We start from the raw sequence: 21836 nt of genomic DNA on the forward strand, positions 1-21836 counted from the left end.
TGCTGTACAAGGTTTAGTTCAGGTAGTTACCACAGTAAATGTCTTGTTAGGTATGGGCAGTAAAGGTAGCTGGAATCTTGTTTTTACCTTCTCTCTTGTGAAATTATGCTTGCTGAGGAAAAAAAGAGAAAAAAAAAACCCACTATGGTTATTAATGGGGGCATGAAAATAAGCAGGAGTCCACATGCCATTAGACATGGATGCCAAAAGGAAATCAGACTCCAGCTTAAGGGAGATTTTAAATACAGTTTTCCAGGCTCATGGAGCCTGTGGAGACTGTGTGTCTGAGGACAATTCTGAAGGGTTTACTTGTATTCTCTTAGACCAAGGATTCCAGGAACAATGTAAAGAGGGAATAATTGGACAGTTAGGAGAGAGAAATTTGAGAACAGTCTAAATGGGCAGAGGAGGGTTAACGGTTTTTGAAAAATATTGTCATGACTGAATTGTTATTTAGCTAGATCAGTTCTAAAGCTTATTGGTCTCAGAACCCTCCTATACTCTTAAAAGTTATGAAGGATTCCAAAGATAGGTTTATAGTTATATATCTTTTATATCTATTGGTATTAACATATCAGAACTTGAACTGAGAAAATTTAAATTATTCAATTTTGAAATAACAATATATTATAATTAATAATTATATGTTGATAAAAATAACATTTTTATGAAAAATATTTTCCTAAATGAAAGACATTTAGTGTGAAGAATGGTGGTGTTTTACATTTTTGCAAGTCTCTTTCATGTCTGGCTTGATAGAGGACAGCTGGATTTTTATCTGTTTCTGAATTCAATCTGTTATGGTTGAAGCATATGAGAAAATCCAGCTTAACATGGATAAGTAGTTGGAAAGGGGAGGGGACCCCCAGGGGTCTTTGGATCACACTTTGAGAACTGCTGAGGAAGATGATTTCATCTCAAAACCACTGTGATGATCTTTAGTGTTCTAAGTGAAAGAAAACTTACCCTTTTTTGAAATACCTCATTCACCTTCCCTTAGTTCCCTTCATTCATTGTTTCCAAGTTCTTTTTCCCCTTTTCACCCTTCTTATGTTGACTGGGTAGGATCTGATTTATGGAATTTTCTTTTACTTTCATACTTAAAGCTTTATTGGATTCCCCCCCCCCCCAGTCTGAGGTAAAAACAGAAACAAAACAAAACCAAAAAATCCTTCAAATGTTATTCCTGGCTCAGTCTCAGACCCTCTGGTCATTTAGTAGCTGGTCAGATGAAAGTTGGTGGTACTTTGTGTATTTATTAACTGTCTGGTTTTTAAAAAAATTCTCTCTCTCTGCACTACATTTTAATATTTCTTATTGTGGAAGAAGAAAATTCATCTGAAACAGAGGAGCAGACTTGCGTTGTCAGGAAGTGACTTCTTGGCTTTCCCTTCTCTATTGATCAGGTTAGATCTTTTCTTTAAAAGTAATGTTCTTCATCAAACACACTCTAGATTAAGGGGAATTATTGTATAATGCTGCTTATAAATTTACTGTATCTTATTAACATTGTTAATAATTTTACCCAGTTGGTTGGGGTGCCAGTAACACATTTTGGCCTGAAGAGGTCAGTATAGGTTTAGGTAATGATTCGAACCTAGCTGCTGGAAAATTTTGCATTTTTAGGTGGATCAGAACACTCCGTTTTATTTAAAGAATGATGTGGTAATATTGGCATGTTATAAAATGCTAGAGATATACAAGGGGGTACAGTAAAAAGCTCTCTTCCACCCCTAGCCACCCATTTCTGTTTCCTAGAGACACTTTTATCAGTTTCTTGTGTTTTCTTCCAGAGGTAGTTTATGAATATACAAGCATATTATGTTGATGCACGTTTTTAAAATCAAATGCTGTCATCTCAAATGCACGAATTTTTGTTTTGCTTTCCCCATTTAGTATAGCTCACCTTGTAATTTATATTACCTTCATAGGGACTTCTCATGATCTCTTCTGGAATTCTGGAATCTGGGAGAAGTGTTTGTCATTTGCGGTCAAATTAATATTCATTTTGCTGCCTAATTTTATACAGTTTTTAGCTTCTATTTAGGATTATCATAAAGAAGACCAATTTGCTGCAGTGTTTCTCCCCCAATTTGCCTTTTTTCCTAGAGTAAATAGACTTAGGGGTTGGTGGTGATGAGCTAAAATGGAAATAGTGAGGAAATGTGCTCCTTAATACACAGGAAAAGTAGTTGCTGCAGAACTGCACACCTGAATTACTCCCATTTATAGAAGTAAGACAAGAAACAAAAAATACCAAAAGATAATTTGGAAAATACACTTAGCCAAGTTGTACACACACCAGGTCAAGCCTCCAATACCTTTTGAATTCATCCTGGGATCTAGAGGGAGGAACTCTATACCCTGAGCAACTGAATGTTCACTATAGTTTGGTCATTTGGGGGTCTTAAAATTTTCAAATCCTTTAAAGGGATGTGTATATATCTTATATATAAGATCCACTTTATGCTGCTTTTGGGTCTCTTTATAATGGGAGGTGACATAGTTGTAAGATTGATTTTCAGGTCCAAGGCCTTCAAATGACTCAAAACCAACAGCCAGAAACAAGATCATTGAGCAGAATAGATGTGTTATTAGTAGAATTTAGAGGCAAAAGGCCTGGGTTCATCTTGGCTCTAGCATGTATTAACACTGAGGCTTTGGGCAAATCACTTAATTGCATTTTGCATATTTTTTTCATCTGTAAAAAGGGGAGCTGGCACTTTATGACCTCTGTAGACCCCCCCAGAGCTGCAAATGCTTGTTACAATTGTTACAAAAATGAGAATGGCTTACATGTGTTAAGCCAAAGAAAACTAGGTAGAAGGGTTATAAGAAGTTTAAGCTGATAAAACCAAGGGAATTTTTCTTCTAATTGCTGAGTAGAAGTAGTATCAATAGTGGAAAGCAAATTGGGAAAAAATGTACAAATTATTGCAAGGTCACAAGATGAGTCTTGGCACTCTGCTAGGTGGCAAATGGCTCATAGCTGTGTGCAGATACTAATCTCTTCAGCCTTTGATGTGGCTGGAGGTCCCCCTACTCCTGCCCCTCAGTTGTGAAAAGCCTGATCCTTTTGTTCCAGAATACCTGGAAATATAATTTTCTGTGTATTTCAGTGTATATTTCTAATATATGCTTTCTATGTGTGCTGTGATATTAAAATAGGTTTGAAGCACTGAGTTAGACTATTAGGATATGGCAAGCCACAGTTAATAGCGCAGACTTTAAAATCACGTGGGTTCAAATCCTGAATTATCATCTATCAATTACCTGTTATGTTTAAATCCCTCTAAGCCTCAATTTCTCCAAGTGTAAAAAAGTACAGATCTCATAGATTTACTGTGAAAATTAGATGACATATGTAAAGGGTAAAGAATACAGCTGGTGCTCAGTAAGTGTCATCTGTTATTATCAGTCACAATTTTGGTAGTGAAAATGAAGCATACTGATGTAGTGCAGAACATCTGCGAGTACATAGCTATAGGATATAGAGAGAAGGTATTAGATTCCTATTACTAGCTTCCCTGAGGACCTCTGCTGGTTACCATATATTTTTGAGCCATGAATAGAGAGAGATTGTTAGAATCCAACACATTGGAAAATTTATTGGATTAGAAGATCTAAGTAAAGGGAAGATAAAGATTATAGTGATGTTAAAAAGGGGGAGCTCTCTCTGCACAGGGACCTCTGAATTAGGTCAGAGAATTGCCAGATTATTTGTGTTTTAAGTATTCAGGAGAACCTTGTGAGATGAGTTTATCCTTCTGAAGAAAACTCTTACTTTTTAACTCTCAGGACTGTTCATACTACTACTACTACTACTACTACTACTACTACTACTACTTATGCTTCCATCTGTTCAAAACAGGACCACAGGCCCAAAACGCAGTTGCTTCTGTTAAGCCCTGCGTCCCCAAAACAAGACTTAAAGTTTTGGCTCTCTCAGAAATAGAATCTTGGTTTACAGCCCATCAGGAATCACCTGATCAGCACTAGTTAGGTAATCTGCCCAATAGACCCCTACCATCTCCTACAGGAAATTAAACTTGAACTAGCTAATTCTCTTTTTTGCCTAGTGTAACTTCCTTGTTCCTACTCCTTCTGCCTGTACAAGTCTTTCATTTCAGCCCCTCTGAGCTTCTTTGAATCTGCTAGATCAGATGCTGCCCAATTCATGAATTATTGAATAAAGCCAATAAGATCTTCAAAATTTACTCAGTGTATTTTTTTTTTAAATGCATCGCTAGGACTAGTGCCTGCCTCATGTTGGACATGACTCTAGGCACTTAAAACACTAAGGATTGTTGCTTATCTTTGAAACAGTAACTCTCATTATCCCCTGGCATGTGATTGGCACTGCTGAGGAGGTAGAAGTATAGTAAAGAGGGCAGAGAATGTAGCTCAGGAGTCCTAGGCAAAGATCCTGAGCCCAAGAAGACAGAGAGAGAAGAAAGTTTAAAATCATGTTCAATAGGAGTTCTAGCAATTACCTTCTTTTTTCTAACAGAGGCACAAAGAAAGTGTAGCTTCTGAGCTGAATGATGACAACGTTGCAGAGTAAAGAAGGTGAGTCAAGAGTGAGGGAGGCTCACGTTTTGTACGTTTCTCTCATTTTTCCCTTCTTTCTCAGTCCTTGGTCGTCATGATGCCCTTCCGACCAAAGAGAAGCTCAGTCCATATATATTTGGCGTGAACTTTGTTGAAGTTACTACTTTTCTAGGAACTTTGAGTGAAATGTATATGACTTAGAAGCAGTCCAGCTCAAGAAATGTCTGAGCTCGTAGGGAGACAAAAGACATTTTAATATCTATAACACAAATTTGAGTGTGGTAAATGCCACCAGAGAGGCCTGAGGTCTTGTGGAAGCTCAGAAAAAAAAGATACTACTTATACCTGGGAGGATCAGTGTCATTTTCATTGTACTAGTTTGATTTCTTTTTCCCCCAAATTTTCTAATTTCCCATAAAATTTTGTTTAAAGTTAAAATGAGCAAATTTTTAAAATTTCCATTTGAATAACTCATTTTCCTGCATGTTCATATTTGTCACCTTTGAACTACTCAGTAGTTCCTGAACTCGGCATCAGAATAATCTATATGGTCTTGTAAAATGAGAGATTCCTAGGCCTCACTCCCAACTATTTCATCTGAATCTTAGGGGAGGGGTGGGGTAGAAGAGGAGAGGCCTAGTAATCTGCTTTTGTTAAAAGCTCTTTCCAGATAATTCTAATATGCCCAGTCAAAGGGCAGTTCAAACGCTTTCTGTGCTAGACTCTGGGTTTTGTAAATTCCATTTGGTAATCAAATTTCTTTCAGAATGTGGGAAGGGGCCAAAGAAAACCTTTGCCCCACCTGCACAAAAATTGCATAGCCTGATGTGCTATAGCCCTGACCCACCCAAGGAGGAGACCTTGGGGATCAGTTCCCCAAAGGCCAGGTTAGAGAAGAAGGAAGAGAAAGCAACCACAGAAAATGGTCCAAGCAGTGGCCAGGAGAATAAAGGAAAGCCTCAAGACAAGCAAGCAGAGAAGAAAGAAAAGGTATCAGTCTCACTGATGGGCTCTAGTGGGACAGTTTCTCCTAGATATCCGGTGTAGACAAACAATCTTTTACATAGGAGAACATTCAGTTTTTTATTCCTTTCTTGGGGCTTCTATTTTCTTCTCAAAGAGGTAAAACAAAAAATCTTGATGAAAGCCTTTAGCTGGAAATAATGGCTGGGTAGGGGTTGAGGTGGAATGGAGGTAAGAGTAGATGCGGTCAGAGACTTTATAAACTTTTCCTTTTCTTTGACTCCTTTATTCCCAGGAAATCTGGGGTAGAGTTTATAGAAGCCTTAGAGACATTGACTTCATGCTTGCAACCTTGCAAACTTACTGCCTCATGTAAGTTTCCCTGACTGGTGAGAGAGGAGACCTGGGGAAAGATGAGTGGTTTTCCTCCTCTGCCCTTGTCTCTCCAGGAGATATCAAGTCTCACCAATGCAGAATTCGAGGAGATTGTCCAGATTGTGCTACGGAAGTCCCTCCAGGAGTGCTTGGGTATGGCCTATAGTGAGAGAACAAGTGTTTCAGTTAGACAAACTGTTATCTGAGGGGTAGAGTAAGTTGACAGCTTTTCTCCTTCCCTCCAGTTTCCTTTGTAAGGAAATATTAGTTGGATTTTGAAATATTTTAAAATAGTTCATCTTCTATCAACAGGCCTGTAACTAAACCACCTTAGACAGGGGGAACAGGCTTTTAGAAAAGTGGGTTACATTGACTTCAGAATATAAATACAGTCTCAGATTGTTTTTTAAAATGTAACTTAAATTCACTTCTACATGTGTACAATCTACTTAGAAAAGATAAATTGTATTTCTCAGATTCGAAGAACTTAGTTTCCATCTACCCTTGTATATGTCTATTCCCAATATTGTTTTAACATATGCTCAGGGATTTGACTTTTGGAATAAGGAACTCTATAGTGTAGGCCCTGAGGACTTCACCATATGTCCTGAGGAGAAGGGAAATAGTCTGACATTTTCAGCTATTCTTAGGTGTACTTCTGTTCCTAGAGAAAGTTTCAGGAACAAATGATATAAAACACAGCACGTAAAATTTCTGGTATGTACACAAAATAAAATTGACATTACCTGGCTATGCTGGAATGAGGCAGATCAATCTGGAAAGGCTTGCTAGAAGTTTTTCCTGAGAATTTACAGACTTAAAGTTCCGTGATATGAGAAAACTCCAAAGATGGGCTCTTCCAGACAACAGGTAGAAGACATTTTAATGGAAGGTTGCCGTTTGGAAATAATGGAGTCAGTATTTTCTTTAATTGCTTCTCTGCTTATAGTATTATGTTTTGGGAGAGATGGGATCTAGTCTTGATTTTGCAGAGACTTCCTGTGCCCAGCCCGTAAGATGCACCCAGTTAGACAAGGACCCAGGAATTGCTTCTTCTACTGATAATGGTAATGCTGATGGGTAAGTTTATCCCAGTGAGACGAGTCGATCACAGGGTGGACTTAGCATTGGTAAATGGTTATCTGTTTATCTACTCATTCTTTTATCTCTATGGATTTCTCTCAGCTCAGGAAAGATGTTTGAATTGGGAAAAATAGGCAAGTAGATGAATAAAATGGCCTCAGGAGCCCTTAGAGAGCCTAGGATTCTTCTGTCATCTTGACTTTTACCCTTGGGTTTTTTTTTTTCAAATGAAGGGTATGACAAATTGCTCCTTTTTGCCTTCTCATTAAAGAAAAAAATGTTATTTTCAGAGAGAGGGTAATGGTACCTCATATTCTAGAGATTTCAGCCACTCAGGAAGCTGGAGTAACCTCTGTGATAAAGACATCCAAGCCAGGCCAGCCAGATCCTGCACCCTCTGAGAAGAAATTCAATAGATCTTCCCTAAGCAAAGGAAAGAAGGGATCCCGTAAGTATAGTCTGATATACTTTGACATCTGGCTCAAGTACCTATGGCACAGAATTAGGGAATGGGACAGTAGACAGGCAGAGAATCTATTTAGGCTATGATTCTTCCTTCTTTCACTGGCCCTTACTATCTACAAAGATTCTCTTCATCTCCGTACCTTACAATGTTTTGTTATGTCTTCCCAGAAGATGAGAAAATGGAAAAGGCCCCAAGTGGACATGAGCAGAAACAGAAAGACCAACTGAAAAAACCAGTTCAGGATGATTCTCAGACCAGAAACCAAGAAAAGGGAGAAGGTGGTGGTTTTGGTGAGTTCAGCATGATTTGGAAAACTTACCTGGGCTTGAAAATTGAAGATGGAGACTAAGAGAGGCAAGGGTTAGGTTAGGTTGCTGGAGGAAATCCTGCAAAGACTGTAATTTATCTCTCACAGCTACTTGTCAGGGATATGCTGCTGTGGAAGAGAAAGATTTCATTAATTCAGTTATTCAGTCATATAATCCATAATTGTTGGGTGCTTACTATATACCAGGAATTTTAGGAGGTGCTGAATAAATTCAGAAGAATTAATATATGTCTGTTGGAAGGGAACCGGGCTTGTGAGGAAGGCAAACAAGAAAGCTGCAAGTTGGGAGTAGATCTGGAAAAGTTTCCAAGAAAAGATACTGTTTGAGCCATATGTCAGAAGTATAATTTAGTCAGGTGAACCGAGGTGGGTTGGGGGTCAGAGCGATATTTCTTGGCAAAGTTATGGAGAAGAGCTAATGGTTGTAGTTTCTGGGTGTGTTGGGGGGTAGGAGGTTGTAGGGGGAGATAAGGCTAGAGGCATACAAGGGTCAGATCATAAAGGGCCTTACATGTCAGGCTAAGGAATTTAAATTTTATTTTAAAGGTAAAGAGGGACCACTGGCATTAAGTAGGGAAGACTTGGTAGGATTTGTATTTTATTTTATTTTATTTTATTTTATTTTATTTTTATTTATGATTTTTTATTATATTATGTTAGTCACCCTATAGTACATCCCCGGTTTCCGATGTAAAGCTCGATGATTCATTAGTTGCGTATAACACCCAGTGCACCATGCAATACGTGCCCTCCTTACTACCCATCACCGGTCTATCCCATTCCCCCACCCCCCTCCCCTCTGAGGCCCTCGGTTTGTTTCTCATAGTCCATAGTCTCTCATGTTTCATTCCCCCTTCTGATTACCCCCCCTTTCTTTATCCCTTTCTTCCTCTACCAATCATCCTAGTTCTTATGTTCCATAGATGAGAGAAATCATATGATAGTTGTCTTTCTCTGCTTGACTTATTTCACTTAGCATTATCTCCTCCAGTGCCGTCCATGTTGCAGCAAATGTTGAGAATTCGTTCTTTCTGATAGCTGAGTAATATTCCATTGTATATATGGACCACAACTTCTTAATCCAGTCATCTGTTGAAGGGCATCTCGGCTCCTTCCACGATTTAGCTATTGTGGACATTGCTGCTATGAACACTGGGGTGCATATGGCCCTTCTCTTCACTACGTCTGTATCTTTGGGGTAAACACCCAGTAGTGCAATGGCTGGATCATAGGGTAGCTCAATTTTTAACTTTTTAAGGGACCTCCACACTGTTTTCCAGAGTGGCTGTACCAACTTGCATTCCCACCAACAATGTAGGAGGGATCCCCTTTCTCCACATCCTCTCCAACAATTGTTGTTTCTTGCCTTGTCTATTTTTGCCATTCTAACTGGCGTAAGGTGGTATCTCAGTGTGGTTTTCATTTGAATTTCCCTGATGGCTAATGATTTTGAACATTTTTTCATGTGTCTGTTGGCCATTTGTATGTCTTCATTGGAAAAGTGTCTGTTCATATCTTCTGCCCGTTTTTTGATTTGTTTATTTGTTTCTTGTGTATTGAGTTTGAGAAGTTCTTTGTAGATCTTGGATACCAGTCCTTTATCTGTAGTGTCATTTGCAAATATATTCTCCCATTCCGTGGGCTGCCTCTTAGTTTTTTTGACTGTTTCCTTGGCTGTGCAGAAGCTTTTAATCTTGATGAAGTCCCATAAGTTCATTTTGTCTTTTGTTTCTCTTGCCTTTGGGGATGTGTCATGAAAAAAGGTTGCTTTGGCCGATGTCATAGAGGTTGCTGCCTATGTTCTCCTCTAGAATTTTGATGGATTCCTGTCTCACATCGAGGTCTTTCATCCATTTGGAGTTTATTTTTGTGTATGGTGTGAGAGAGTGGTCAAGTTTCATTCTTTTGCAGGTAGCTGTCCAATTTTCCCAGCACCGTTTATTGAAGACACTGTCTTTTTTCCACCGGATGTTTTTTCCTGCTTTATCAAATATTAGTTGCCCAAAGAGCCGAGGGTCCATTTCTGGGTTCTCTATTCTGTTCCATTGGTCTATGTGTCTGTTTTTGTGCCAGTACCATGCTGTCTTTGTGATCACAGCTTTGTAGTACAGCTCAAAATCCGGCATTGTGATGCCCCCAGCTTTGTTTTTCCTTTTCAACAGTTCCTTGGAGATTCGGGGCCTTTTCTGTTTCCATACAAATTTAAGGACTATTTGTTCCAGTTCTTTGAAAAATGTCCTTGGTATTTTGATTGGGATAGCATTGAAAGTGTAGATTGCTCTGGGTAGCATGGACATTTTAACTATGTTAATTCTTCCGATCCATGAGCATGGAATATTTTTCCATCTTTTTATGTCTTCCTCAATGTCTTTCAAGAGTGATTTATAGTTTCTAGAATATAGGTCCTTTATGTCTCTGGTTAAGTTAATTCCAAGGTAACGTATGGTTTTTGGTGCTATTGTAAATGGGATGGATTCCCTAATTTCTCTTTCTTCAGTCTCGTTATTCGTGTATAGAAATGCAACTGATTTCTGAGTATTGATTTTGTATCCCACCACATTACTGAGTTGCTCTATAACTTCTAATAGTTTGGGAGTGGATTCTTTTGGGTTTTCCATATAGAGTATCATGTCATCTGCGAAGAGAGACATTTTGACTTCTTCTCTGCCAATTTGGATACCTTTTATCCCTTTTTGTTGTCTGATTGCTGTTGCAAGAACTTCTAGTACTATGTTGAATAATAGTGGTGAGAGTGGGCATCCTTGTCGTGTTCCTGATCTTAAGGGAAAGGCTTCCAGCTTTTCCCCATTGAGAATAATATTTGCTGTAGGCTTTTAATAGATGGCTTTTATGAGATTGAGAAATGTACCCTCTATTCCTACACTCTGAAGGGTTTTAATCAGGAAAGGATGCTGTATTTTGTCAAATGCTTTTTCTGCATCAATTGAGAGGATCATATGGTTCCTGAGTCTTTTCTTGTTGATATGATGTATCACGCCGATCGATTTGCGAATGTTGAACCACGCTTGCAACCCAGGTATGAATCCCACTTGGTCATGATGGATAATCCTTTTAATGTACTGTTGGATTCTATTAGCAAGGATCTTGTTGAGGATTTTGGTGTCCATATTCATTAGGGAAATCGGTCTGTAATTCTCCTTTTTGATGGGGTCTTTGCCTGGTTTGGGGATCAAGGTAATATTGGCCTCATAGAATGAGTTTGGTAGCTTTCCTTCTGTTTCTATTTTTTGAAATAGCTTTAGGAGAATAGGTATTATTTCTTCTTTGAATGTTTGGTAGAATTCCCCAGGAAAACTGTCCGGGCCTGGAGTTTTGTTATTTGGAAGGTTGTTTATCACTGACTCAATCTCTTCATAATTAATTGGCCTGTTTAAGAAATCAATTTCTTCCTGTTTCAGTCTTGGAAGTTTATAGGTTTCCAGGAACGCCTCCATCTCTTCCAGATTGCTTAGTTTTTTGGCATATAGCTGTTGATAATAGTTTCTAATAATCCTTCCAATTTCATTGGTGTTGGTTGTGACCTCTACCTTTTCATTCATAATTTTATTAATTTGGGTCCTTTCTCTATTCTTTTGGATAAGTCTTGCCAGTGGTCTGTCAATTTTATTGATTCTCTCAAAGAACCAGCTTCTAGTCCTGTTGATTTGCTCTACTGTACTTCTGGTTTCTAATTCATTGATTTCTGCTCTCATCTTGGTCAACTGCTTCCTCGTGAGTGGATTAGGCCTGTCCCTCTGTTGCTGTTCCAGCTTCTTGAGGTGAGAATATAAAAACTGTATTTTAGATTTTTCTATTCTTTTGAGTGAGGCTTGGATGGCTATGTATTTCCCCCTTAGGACTGCCTTTGCAGTATCCCATAGGTTTTGGACCGTTGTGTTTTCATTCTCATTGGTCTCCATAAATTGTTTAAGTTGATTTTTGATTTCCTGGTTTATCGAGTCATTCCTGAGCAGGATGGTTCTTAGTCTCCAAGTGTTTGAGTTTCCTCCAAATTTTTCCTTGTGGTTGAGTTCCAATTTCAGAGCGTTGTGGTCTGAGAATATGCAGGGGATAATTTCAATCTTTTGGTATCGGTTGAGACCTGTTTTGTGTCCCAGAACATGGTCTATTCTTGAGAATGTTCCATGGGCATTAGAATAGAATGAGTATTCTTTGGTTCTGGGGTGTAGTGTTCTATATATATCTATGAGGTCCAACTTGTCGAGTATGGCATTCAAAGCCTTTGATTCTTTGCTTAGTTTTTGCCAGGGTGTTCTGTCTATTTCTGATAGTGGAGTGTTGAGGTCCCCTACTATTAATGTATTTTTATCTATATGTCTCTTTATTCTGGTTAAGAGTTGGCTTGTGTATCTTGCTGCTCCCCTGTTGGGGGCATATATATTTATAATTGTCATATCCACTTGTTGAATATTTCCCTTAAGAATAATATAGCGCCCTTCTGCGTCTCTAACTATAGTCTCTAGTTTAAAATTCAATCTATCTGATATGAGAATTGCTACCCCAGCTTTCTTTTGAGGTCCATTTGCGTGAAAGATGGTACTCCATCCCCTTACTCTCAGTCTGAATGCATCTTTGGGTTCGAAATGAGTCTCTTGTAGACAGCAAATGGATGGGTCATTTCTTTTTATCCAATCTGCAACCCTGTGGCGTTTTATGGGAGCGTTTAAACCATTTACATTGATGCTAAGAACTGAGAGATAGAATTTTAATGATGCCATGTTGCCAGTAAAGTCTTTGTTTCTATCGATTGTGACTTTCTGTTCTGTATCACTCTTGGGGGCTTTTTACCTTTATAGAACCCCCCCCTTAATATCTCCTGTAGGGCTGGTTTCGTGGTTACGAAATTGGTTAATGACTGGCGATTCTGGAATGTCTTTATTTCTCCATCAATTCTGAATGAGAGCCTTGCTGGATAAAGGATCCTTGGCTGCATGTTTTTCTCTGAAAGAGCTTTAAAAATGCCCCCCCAACCCTTTCTCTCATTCCAGGTCTGTGTAGACAGGTCTGATGTTATTCTGATGCCTTTGCCTTGGTACGTGAGAAATTTCTTTGCCCTGGCCGCTTTCAATACTGTATCCTTAGTTCTAATATTTGCGAATTGCACTATGACGTGACGTGGCATAGGTTTGTCATGGTTGAGCTTGGGAGGGGTCCTCTCTGCCTCTTGGACACGAATGTTTGTTTCCCTCGCTAGATTAGGGAAGTTTTCAGCTACAATTTGTTCAAATATCTCTTCTAGACCTCTGTTTTTCTCCACCCCCTCGGGGATGCCGATGATTCTGACATTGGATCGTTTCATTGAGTCAGTAATCTCCCGTAACCTACATTCGTGGGCGTGGATTTTTTTAAGACCAGCTTCTATTTTCGTTTTTTCCTCTATTAACCCATCCTCCAATTCACTAATACGTTCCTCTGCTTCGGTGACCCTGGCCGTCAGAGCCTCTAGTTTTGCCTGCATTTGGCTCATAGAATTTTTAATTTCTGTCAGATTCGCTCTCATTTCTGTCCTTAGGGATTCTATATTCTCAGTAACCTTTTCGTTAATACTTTTTTCAATTCTACTAATCATTTTGACCATCGTTACTCTGAATTCCATTTCTGATAATTTGGTTACATCCATATCCATTATTTCTGTGGCAGAGGCCACAGACTCACTGTCTTTTCTTTGCTGGGGGGGGGGCTTCTCCTTCTTGTCATTCTGATGAGGAGAGGTTGCGGGCTTGTCCAGAGCCCAAATTATTGACTGGGTCCCAGGCCGTGCCCCCTGTTTTATAGGGATCTTAGGGGTGTGGGCTTCTTCTTTAAAGATTTTATTTATTTATTTATGTGGCAGAGAGCCAACCAGCGAGAGAGGGAACACAAGCAGGGGAGTGGGAGAGGAAGAAGCAGGCTCCCAGTGGAAGAGCCCGATGAGGGACTCCTTTCCAGAATGCGGGGATCACGCCCTAAGCCGAAGACAGGAGCTCAATGACTGCGCCACCCAGGCGCCCCGGGTTGTGGACTTCTTGATTTTTCAGCCTGCCTTCTGTGTTCTGGGGGAGGGGCCTGCCGCGCCGATACTCAGGCAACCCTGTTTGGGTAGAGTCTCCGTGTCCCCTGCGAGGGGGGATGGGGATGGGCACGCTGTGAGCCGGTATTTCCAGGCTTTTGTTCTCTGGCAGCTTTCCCTGGCGGTCTGCTGTGCCTCTTCTGAGAGTCAGAGCAGCAGCGGCCGAATTTCAGCCTCTGTCACAGAACAGAGGGATTGCGGCCCATTCTCCACTGATGTTCTGGCCACTTTAACTCTGTTACTGTTGGTGTTGCTCAACCCTGCAGCGTCCTGGGATGTGCGCCCCACACCCGGCGTCCCAGCCCTCACTTCCAGGGCCAGCGTGTCTCTGTCCTTTGTGTTTCTAACGCCGCCAGCCACCCCGCGTGCCCCCGGAGCTCCTGGTCTCAGTCTGGTTCCAGCGAGCACACCGGGATTCCAGAGTTCCGCGAGATGCCTGGTGGCGCGGGCTCCCAGCTCACGGTCTCAGTCTGCTGTTTCCTGGGTGCCCTCCGTGAGTCTGCCCACTCTCCCATGCAGGTGGCTACCGCTTCCCGGCGCCCGAACGGGGCGGCTCCCTCCCCCTTCCGTTTATCTTCCGATATCTGTGCGCGGTTTCACAGCTCCCCGCTTCATACCTCAATACTCAGCGCTGGAGATGTTCCTTTGTAGAGATCCAGATGTATCTTCCTGTGTCTCAGGCTGGTTCCGTGGTTGTTTAGGCTGGTCTGGTACCTATCCAGCTCGACTCGGAGGACCGGCTGAAAACGGTGTCTCCTACTCCTCCGCCATCTTAACTCCTCCCTCCAGGATTTGTATTTTAGAAAGCTCACCCTGCCAGTGGCATGGAAGATGAATTGGTGGGAACACAACTAGACCCACAGAAATAGTGATTCAAATGAGGAAGATAGACAGTAGCAGTGAAGAGGAAGAGACAAAGTTGAGATTTTTAGGAGGAAAGATCAGTATGATATGGTTGCCAGTTAGATCTGAGAGGTGAGGCAGAGTATAGAAGAAAGAGCACATTTCAGATGGTGAATTCAGCTTTGGACAAGTTGGGGGGGGGTTCTGTGATGAGCTTTAGCATCCAAGAAAGAGGTCTGGGCCGGGAATACAGATTTGGGAATCTGGATAAAATTTTCCAAGAGGAAAACGTGGAGTGCAAAGAGAAGAGCAATGAATAGAAAACCCATAATGTTTAGGGGGAACATAATATTTAGGGTTGAACAGAGGAAGAGTTGCACAGGGAAAAAGCTGAGCACTAAGAGAAAACTTATGGAGGTGGAAGGAGATCTAGGAGAGTATGACATCAGAGATGCCAGGGGAGGAGAGAATTTCAAGAAAGAGGGGCGTTTAGCCTCGTCCAGTGCTGCTACAGAAACACCGAAGAGGATAAAGATTTGAAAATGCTCAATGATGTTACAATTAGGAAGTTACTAGGGTCTTGATTAGAACACCCATATGGGTTGGTAAGGGTGAATGGCCAATTTAATTGGTTGAAGAATAAGTACTTTTTTCAATTAGTTTAGATGTGAAAACTAGGATGAAGAAAATGGTAAATAGAGGGGAGAGGGTGTAGAGCTGAGGGAAGGTTTTTCTTTTTTTAACTTTTTTTTTTTTTAAAGAAAGACGTGACCTCTGTGTTGTTAGCATATGTGTATGCTGAGAGAAAATTGTTTATAAAGAAGGAGAGTTTGGGGTGCCTGGGTGGCTCAGTCAGTTAAGCATCTGACTCTTGATTTTAGCTCAGGTCTTGATCTCAGGGTTGTGAGTCCAAGCCCCATGTTGGACTCCACTCTGGGCATAGAGCCTACTTAAAAAAAAAAAAAAAGGAGTGGTTGATGGGAATGAGAAGAAAGCCACAGGATTTATTCTTATTCAGAAAGGACACTGTAGCCTTTGAGACTGGATGGAAGAAAGATAAGCATGGGTATTTATTTATTCTTTTAACAATAGTTATTAATGCTTTATGTTCTATTCCAGGCATCATGCTAGGTATTGGAAATACAGTGGTGAACAAAATAGATAATCCTTTCTTTTGTAGAATTCATGGTTTTAGTGTATTAGGCAATAAACAAATATAGGTTATAACCATGGTAATTTTGGGGAATTTTAGAATGAGAAATAAAAGAGATCAGATGATATGTTAGTATGTTTAAAATTTTGAAAATAAATACACTTAACAATCTGGGGGGAAGGGGCACCTGGGTGGCTCAGTCATTAAGTATCTGCCTTCGGCTCAGGGCGTGATCCCAGGGTCCTGGGATCGAGCCCCACATCGGGCTCCTCTGCTGGGAGCCTGTTTCTTCCTCTCCCACTCCCCGTTTGTGTTCCCTCTCTTGCTGGCTGTCTCTCTCTCTGTCAAATAAATAAATAAAATCTTAAAAAAAAAAAACACAACAATCTGGGGGGAAAACAGGCTTGCACCAAAAACAGGCTTGTACATACTAGAAAGAAAACTCAAAGAAAGAAAGAAAGAAAGAAAACTCTAGGCATCACCCAGGATAGTTCAAGGCAATAAACTGCTCCTCGTGTTATAATGACATGGTAACATAAGGAGCCGGAGGTGTAAGTCTCATTTGGGCAGTTGGGTGGTCTGGGTGGCGGTGTTCTATCTCCCGCAGCTCTCGGTATTAGGGCAAGGATTGGATTTTCACTGGGAGATGGAAGGTCTACTTCTTAGGCAGTGCTCGTTGAATTGAATTGTGATTGTCGTGAATGTGTAAGCCTCTGGCTATAAACGGACTGCTCTTTGTGTTTCTTCTAGTTGCCAGGGACAGGCAAGTCCTCCTGGAGTAGGAAGGAGAAAGGGCAGTATCTGATAAATACAATCCATTCGTGTGAAGTGAGGGAAAAGAATGGAGTATCATCACAGGAAGAAAGGGAGACCTAATCAAGATTGGGCCAGTCAGGGAACGCAGCTGTAAGGAGATGGCCGTTAAGCTGAAATCTGAAGGAGGAGCAGGAGTAGGAGAAAGAGGTTAGGGAGAGTGCTGTTTGGCATATTCCGGTTATTAAAAGGAAGTCAGTGTGATTGGAGTTCGGAGAGCAAGGAGAAGCAAGGCAGGAAAGTGGCTCTGGAGGAACGTACAAAGTGAGGATTTTATCTTCAGGGCAGTGGGAAGCCAACGATGAGTCTTCGCCAGGGGAGTGATGTCATCAAATTAATGTTTTAGAAGACTCCCTTTGGTGATTAATTGGAGAATGAAGTATGTAGGGACAAGAGTAGACCAGTGAGTCCTAGGATTAGATACTTCGGTGGCTTGGATGAGGATGATGAAAGTGGAAACAGAAGTGGATGGTTTTAAGATATGTTTTAGAGGCAGACTTGTCAGAGCTTGGTAATGAATCGGACATTGTGTGAGAGAGGTGAGAGCATGTTAAAGATGATTGGTTTCTGGCTTGAGCAGTTAGATGAGAGAAGGTGGGGAAAAGTGGAGGGAGAGTACATTTGTGAGATAAGATCAAGCATTTGGGTTTGGGCCTGTCAGGTTTGAGGTCTTTGTGAGATGTCCAAATGGTGATGTCAGAAAGCGAGGTGGCTGTAGGCGTCTGGAGCTAAGAACAAAAGCTAGAAGTATTATTCACCTGTGTGCGGTCGGGTGTGGAGATGGGTCTCAAACCAGTAGGAATGGGTGAGCTGGCCTCCGGGGAAAGTGTAGCATGGGGGCGAAGGCCCGTAACTGGGCTTTGGGACCCCAACATTTGGAGACTGAGTGGAGAAGGAGGAGGGAGCTGCCAGAAAGAGGAGGAAGGGCGAAATGGAAGGAGGAGGGATCACAGAACCCAAGGAAACGGGTGTCCACTGAAATGCTCTTAGAGTGTCTGTGATATCAGTCTTCCTTTTCATAGAGTTGTGTCGTGAGCCTCAAACAGTTTTCTGGAGCACATCATCCTCTCTTCTAAGTAATTTGAGGGGAGACTTTTAAAGACCTGTGTGTTGCTGTCATTGGAAATTTTATCCCAAGCCACACAAATACCTCATTCTATATCATTTGGATGACTTTTCCCCATTCATTTGCTCACAAATATTCATTATTTTTCACAACCAACAATTTGTTTTATTGATCTGTGTTTACTTTTATGGCCCCGGCCCCTTCTCCCCGTCTTTTTCTAGTCTTGCTAGATCCCCTCTATGAACAGCAAAAACTACTATTGGCAGCTCTTTTTGTTTTGTTATGGTTTGGTTTGGCTTTTTTGGATGGTATTGTTTTGTTTTTATGTATACAAAGTTTCCAGATTTTATATTATCATATCAAGACACAAGATGCCAGCACGTAGTGACCAGAAGAAAACCCAGGTAGGAAGCCAGCACAGAAGGTTCCAGTCGACCTGGGCCAGCCGGGCCAGTGCAGAGTCCTGACACCACTGTCCATCAGCCCAAAGGCCGGGCTGGCTTGGTGGGCACCCTCACAGGAGGCCTGTGCCTGAGTCAGGTCCACAGGGGCTTTCTGTGGATTGCCGAACGACATTCACCTCTAACTCTGAATCGTAGTCTTTCTGTCTTGGTCCTTGCTCAACTTTCTCCGGTTCTTGAGGCAGAAGGTAAAGATCTGTTTGGGCTGGGCGTTCTCGCTGTCATGGGATGGGGGTGGTGGCAGCCATGGAGGGGCTGCCCAGGAATGCAGTGTGGAAGAAGGCAGGCCCCAAGTGGCATGGCTGCCTGTCACTGCAGGCCTTGCCTACCAGCAGCACCGGAGGCGTGGGTCTTGTGGCCCACCGTGGCTGCTGTGGTGCCGCACACACACGTGTGCGTTCCAGGCTCTGCAGCTGTCTTTTCAGACTACTGTATCATTCCCAACCAGTGCTTTTTCTTCAAAATAAAATAATTCAGAATGTGTTGCATAATATGAGCTACTTTGAAAGGATCCAAATATAAGTCCTTCTTATAGGAAGGACTGTTTCTCTGAGGGCTGATTTCAGGGGGATGGAGGGCATCCCTATGTTCAGGCATGGAAGGTAAAACTTGACAGTGGGCGAGTGAACTTACTGGAGAAACATATTGGTTGGTATTGTCAACTGTGATGGTATGGTGTAGACCCATGTGCCTGGTTATGTGATATTTCCCTAGCAACACTCAGTTGAATGAATGTAGGCACAGAAAAGGTAGAATATGTTCATTCAGGGTTGTGTTTGGCCAGCTGGGTGGGAAGAAGGGCAGAGGGTAAGGGAGTTGAAGATGTCTGCAAGAGAATCTAAGGAGTCAAACCTGAGTAAGTACAATGAAGAAAGGGGGTTGCTACTAGATTGGGAAGAAGTTAGGGGCCAGAAGATTGGTGATCTAGATAAAGTGAATGTTCCTTAGAAGTCGGTCTTTGAAAAAGTGAGGTGGAAGGATGGGGCATTTTTATCAGAAAGGGATGTTTGGATAAGTGGTTCAGGGGTGTGTGAGGTCCCTACAGATGACTGAGTGGGGCAGGCAGGAGGGGAGTGCATCACGAAGTGAAGTGCATTACTGAGGTGGCATGGAGGAAAAGGCCAAGGAACTCAGAGAATGGGGTGCTTCTTCGAGTTACCTCTTGAAAACAGCTGTCATCTGGAATGAGGGCAGGAGGTAGAGAGGAGGAGAAGGCTGAACCGGATGCCAGCATCTTTTCAAGGGAGATGAGAGGGCGGTGTAGTCCCATGGCATGGATATCAAGGAAGGAAGGGTTTTTATAGGAAGGAGGCTAGTAATGGTCTGGAAGTGGCGATGAGTAAGGATGTTGCTGACCCCACTTTCTGGCCTGGGGTGTGAGAGAGGGAACAGACTCCACTTAGAGGGCTGTGGGTGGGGTCGGGTAGAGGCAGTGTCATTTGTGCGTCACCAGGTTTTGAAAAGGAGATGGATGTTCAGAGAAGAAGTTGAAGATATGTGGACCTTTTGTTGCTCTTGTCTAGAATTCCAAAGAACATAGTGGAAGAATTTGGGATGGAGAGAGGAGAGCCTGTGAGAGGCATTGGGTCAAGTTAGCAGATGCTGGAATGAAGAAAGGTGGGAATAAGGGTTTGGAAGGTAATGGATACAAGGAAAGCTTCCTTTGAGCAAGCCCTGAACTAAATAATTGGTTGAGTTGGTAGGCTTATCTCTGTCTTTTGGAAGGGGTTAAGCTCAGGGCTGTTGGTCCCAAAGACTGCAACTTGGTGATTTGGTGACAGGTAAATCAACTGGGATTCAGATAGGAACTCTGGATGTTGTACACAAAAGAGATGCTGGTTAGCCCTTCAAAAGAACTTTCCAGTAGTGACAGGCCAGCAGAGAACGAGGCACTAGCTGGAAAGATGCTGGCCAAACTTTTCAAGAACCGTCAATACAAAAACCACTCTTTTCTTCCCCTAGGGGAAAGAGAGATTGATAGTATGGCATAGGAGAAAGATTGAGATATGAGACCTGGGGTCCAAGTTTAGATCTGCCACCAATTTAGGCTGATCTCAGCAAGTCAATTATCTTCTCTGAGCTTAGTTTTCCCATTTATAAATCTAGGATTAGACTCATTGCCTAAGGCTATGTGATTTTGAAGGGGGTACATTGATTTTCGTTGGACTGAAGAACGAAGGGCATTTTTTTGTTTCATTTCAGTTTTGGTTTTTTTTTTTTCTTCTCGCAGGTCAATGTCTTGTCTGGGTCCAGTGTTCCTCCCCAGACTGTGAGAAGTGGAGGCGGCTTTGTGGGAACATTGACCCCTCAGTGCTTCCAGCTAATTGGTCCTGTGATCAGAATACAGGTAGAAAGGACTGGAGATGTTTTTCGTTTTGTTTTTAGTTTTTAATGGTTCTTCCCTTTCTTTCTCTGTATGTACCCCTTAGATTAAATATGTCATAGATGTAGTTATAATTCCAGGGGTCCTTGTAGTGTTTGGGAGAGAGGAAGGGATCATCCTCTCATATCAAGATAAATCTGGCATAATGGGCTAGAAGAAGACACCCAGAAGGGTTATGTTGTAGGAAGGGCCTGGGATCTCAATGTAGATTCTGAGTGAATTCCCCCTTCTTCAGCATTAGTCTGACCCTGTTGGTCCTGATTAGATTGTTGGTATTTGGGTTGTGGATAAGAAGGGATATGGGGTATATGGGGGAAAGCAGGTGAGAGAGAGCCAGTGGCTTAGAATTCTAGAATGTTTGAAACCTCTTAGAAGAGATTATAATGATCTAGCCCAGCCCAATTATTTTTACAGATGAGACAACAGAGTCTCAGAGAAATGACTGCCATGATGTTATGTAGATGGAAGCAGGGTCAGATAATGTGGGATATAGGCGGAAGTTTAGAATCTCTGTAAAGTACAAGGAGGCAGCACTCCTGCTCTAGCTGTAGCTGCGTTTCCTCCATGGGTCTTCGTTCTTCCTCCATGCCTGTCTCCCAGGTGCCCTTTTGGTCCCACCTGCTGCCTATTCTTCTCCTCTCTCCTGCCCTCATCCTGATTTTTCCCTGAAGGGGTTCTTTCCTTCCCTTCATTCCATTTCTCTTTTTCCAGACTCGAGGTATAATCGCTGTGACATCCCTGAGGAGTCCTGGACAGGGCTTGAGAGTGATGTGGCCTATGCCTCGTACATCCCAGGATCCATCATCTGGGCCAAGCAGTATGGTTACCCCTGGTAGGGCACCATGGCATAGTCACAGCATCCTTCCATGAAGTTGGAAGTGGTAGATTCAAGCAGAGAGGGAAGGAAATGGAAAGCATTTATCATGGAAATGGTACCTGCCTTAGAAAGAACATGGGATGAGGGAAAACATAAAGTACTAAGCCTGGAGACTTCAAAATAATGCGTTTTCTAGAGGTTTCACAGTTGAAGTGGTATCTCCCCGGGAAAAAAGGTCTACCAATTCTACCCTGAGTAGATAGAAAAAGGAAGCTGGCTTTAAGGCATTTTTTTAAAACATTGAGATGTGACAGATATATAAAGTAGAGAGAACGAAGAAGGGTAGGATAGTTTCTTCTTTGGAGATGTCCCTAATCAGAAGATTTTTTCTCAGGGTTGATAGAAGGCCTCGAAGGGTAAGATGCTCTTACTAGGAAGATTTGGAGCTTCTTTGTACACTGAGA

At 41.8% G+C, this 21836-nt stretch overlaps 1 protein-coding gene across 10 annotated transcripts in view; it reads left to right on the top strand.

Annotated features, from left to right (window-relative positions):
- The first annotated feature begins 4541 nt into the window (after positions 1–4541).
- Positions 4542–21836, top strand: part of ZCWPW1 (zinc finger CW-type and PWWP domain containing 1) — a 31188-nt gene continuing 13893 nt past the window's right edge. For 4 of the 10 annotated variants that reach the window (XM_044390260.3, XM_044390261.3, XM_044390263.3 and 1 more), the window contains exons 1-8: positions 4542–4569; positions 5318–5541; positions 5964–6042; positions 6855–6969; positions 7269–7420; positions 7606–7728; positions 20403–20519; positions 21267–21387. In XM_044390260.3, the coding sequence (XP_044246195.2) occupies positions 4542–4569; positions 5318–5541; positions 5964–6042; positions 6855–6969; positions 7269–7420; positions 7606–7728; positions 20403–20519; positions 21267–21387 (959 nt within the window). Of the gene's footprint in view, positions 4570–5317; positions 5542–5963; positions 6043–6854; positions 6970–7268; positions 7421–7605; positions 7729–20402; positions 20520–20874; positions 20878–21266; positions 21388–21836 lie in introns of all 10 variants that reach the window. The other 6 variants (XM_044390264.3, XM_026516141.4, XM_044390262.3 and 3 more) reach the window with 6 other exon arrangements.

Source organism: Ursus arctos, unplaced genomic scaffold (assembly GCF_023065955.2).
Source record: "Ursus arctos isolate Adak ecotype North America unplaced genomic scaffold, UrsArc2.0 scaffold_2, whole genome shotgun sequence".
NCBI classification, from domain to species: domain Eukaryota; kingdom Metazoa; phylum Chordata; class Mammalia; order Carnivora; family Ursidae; genus Ursus; species Ursus arctos.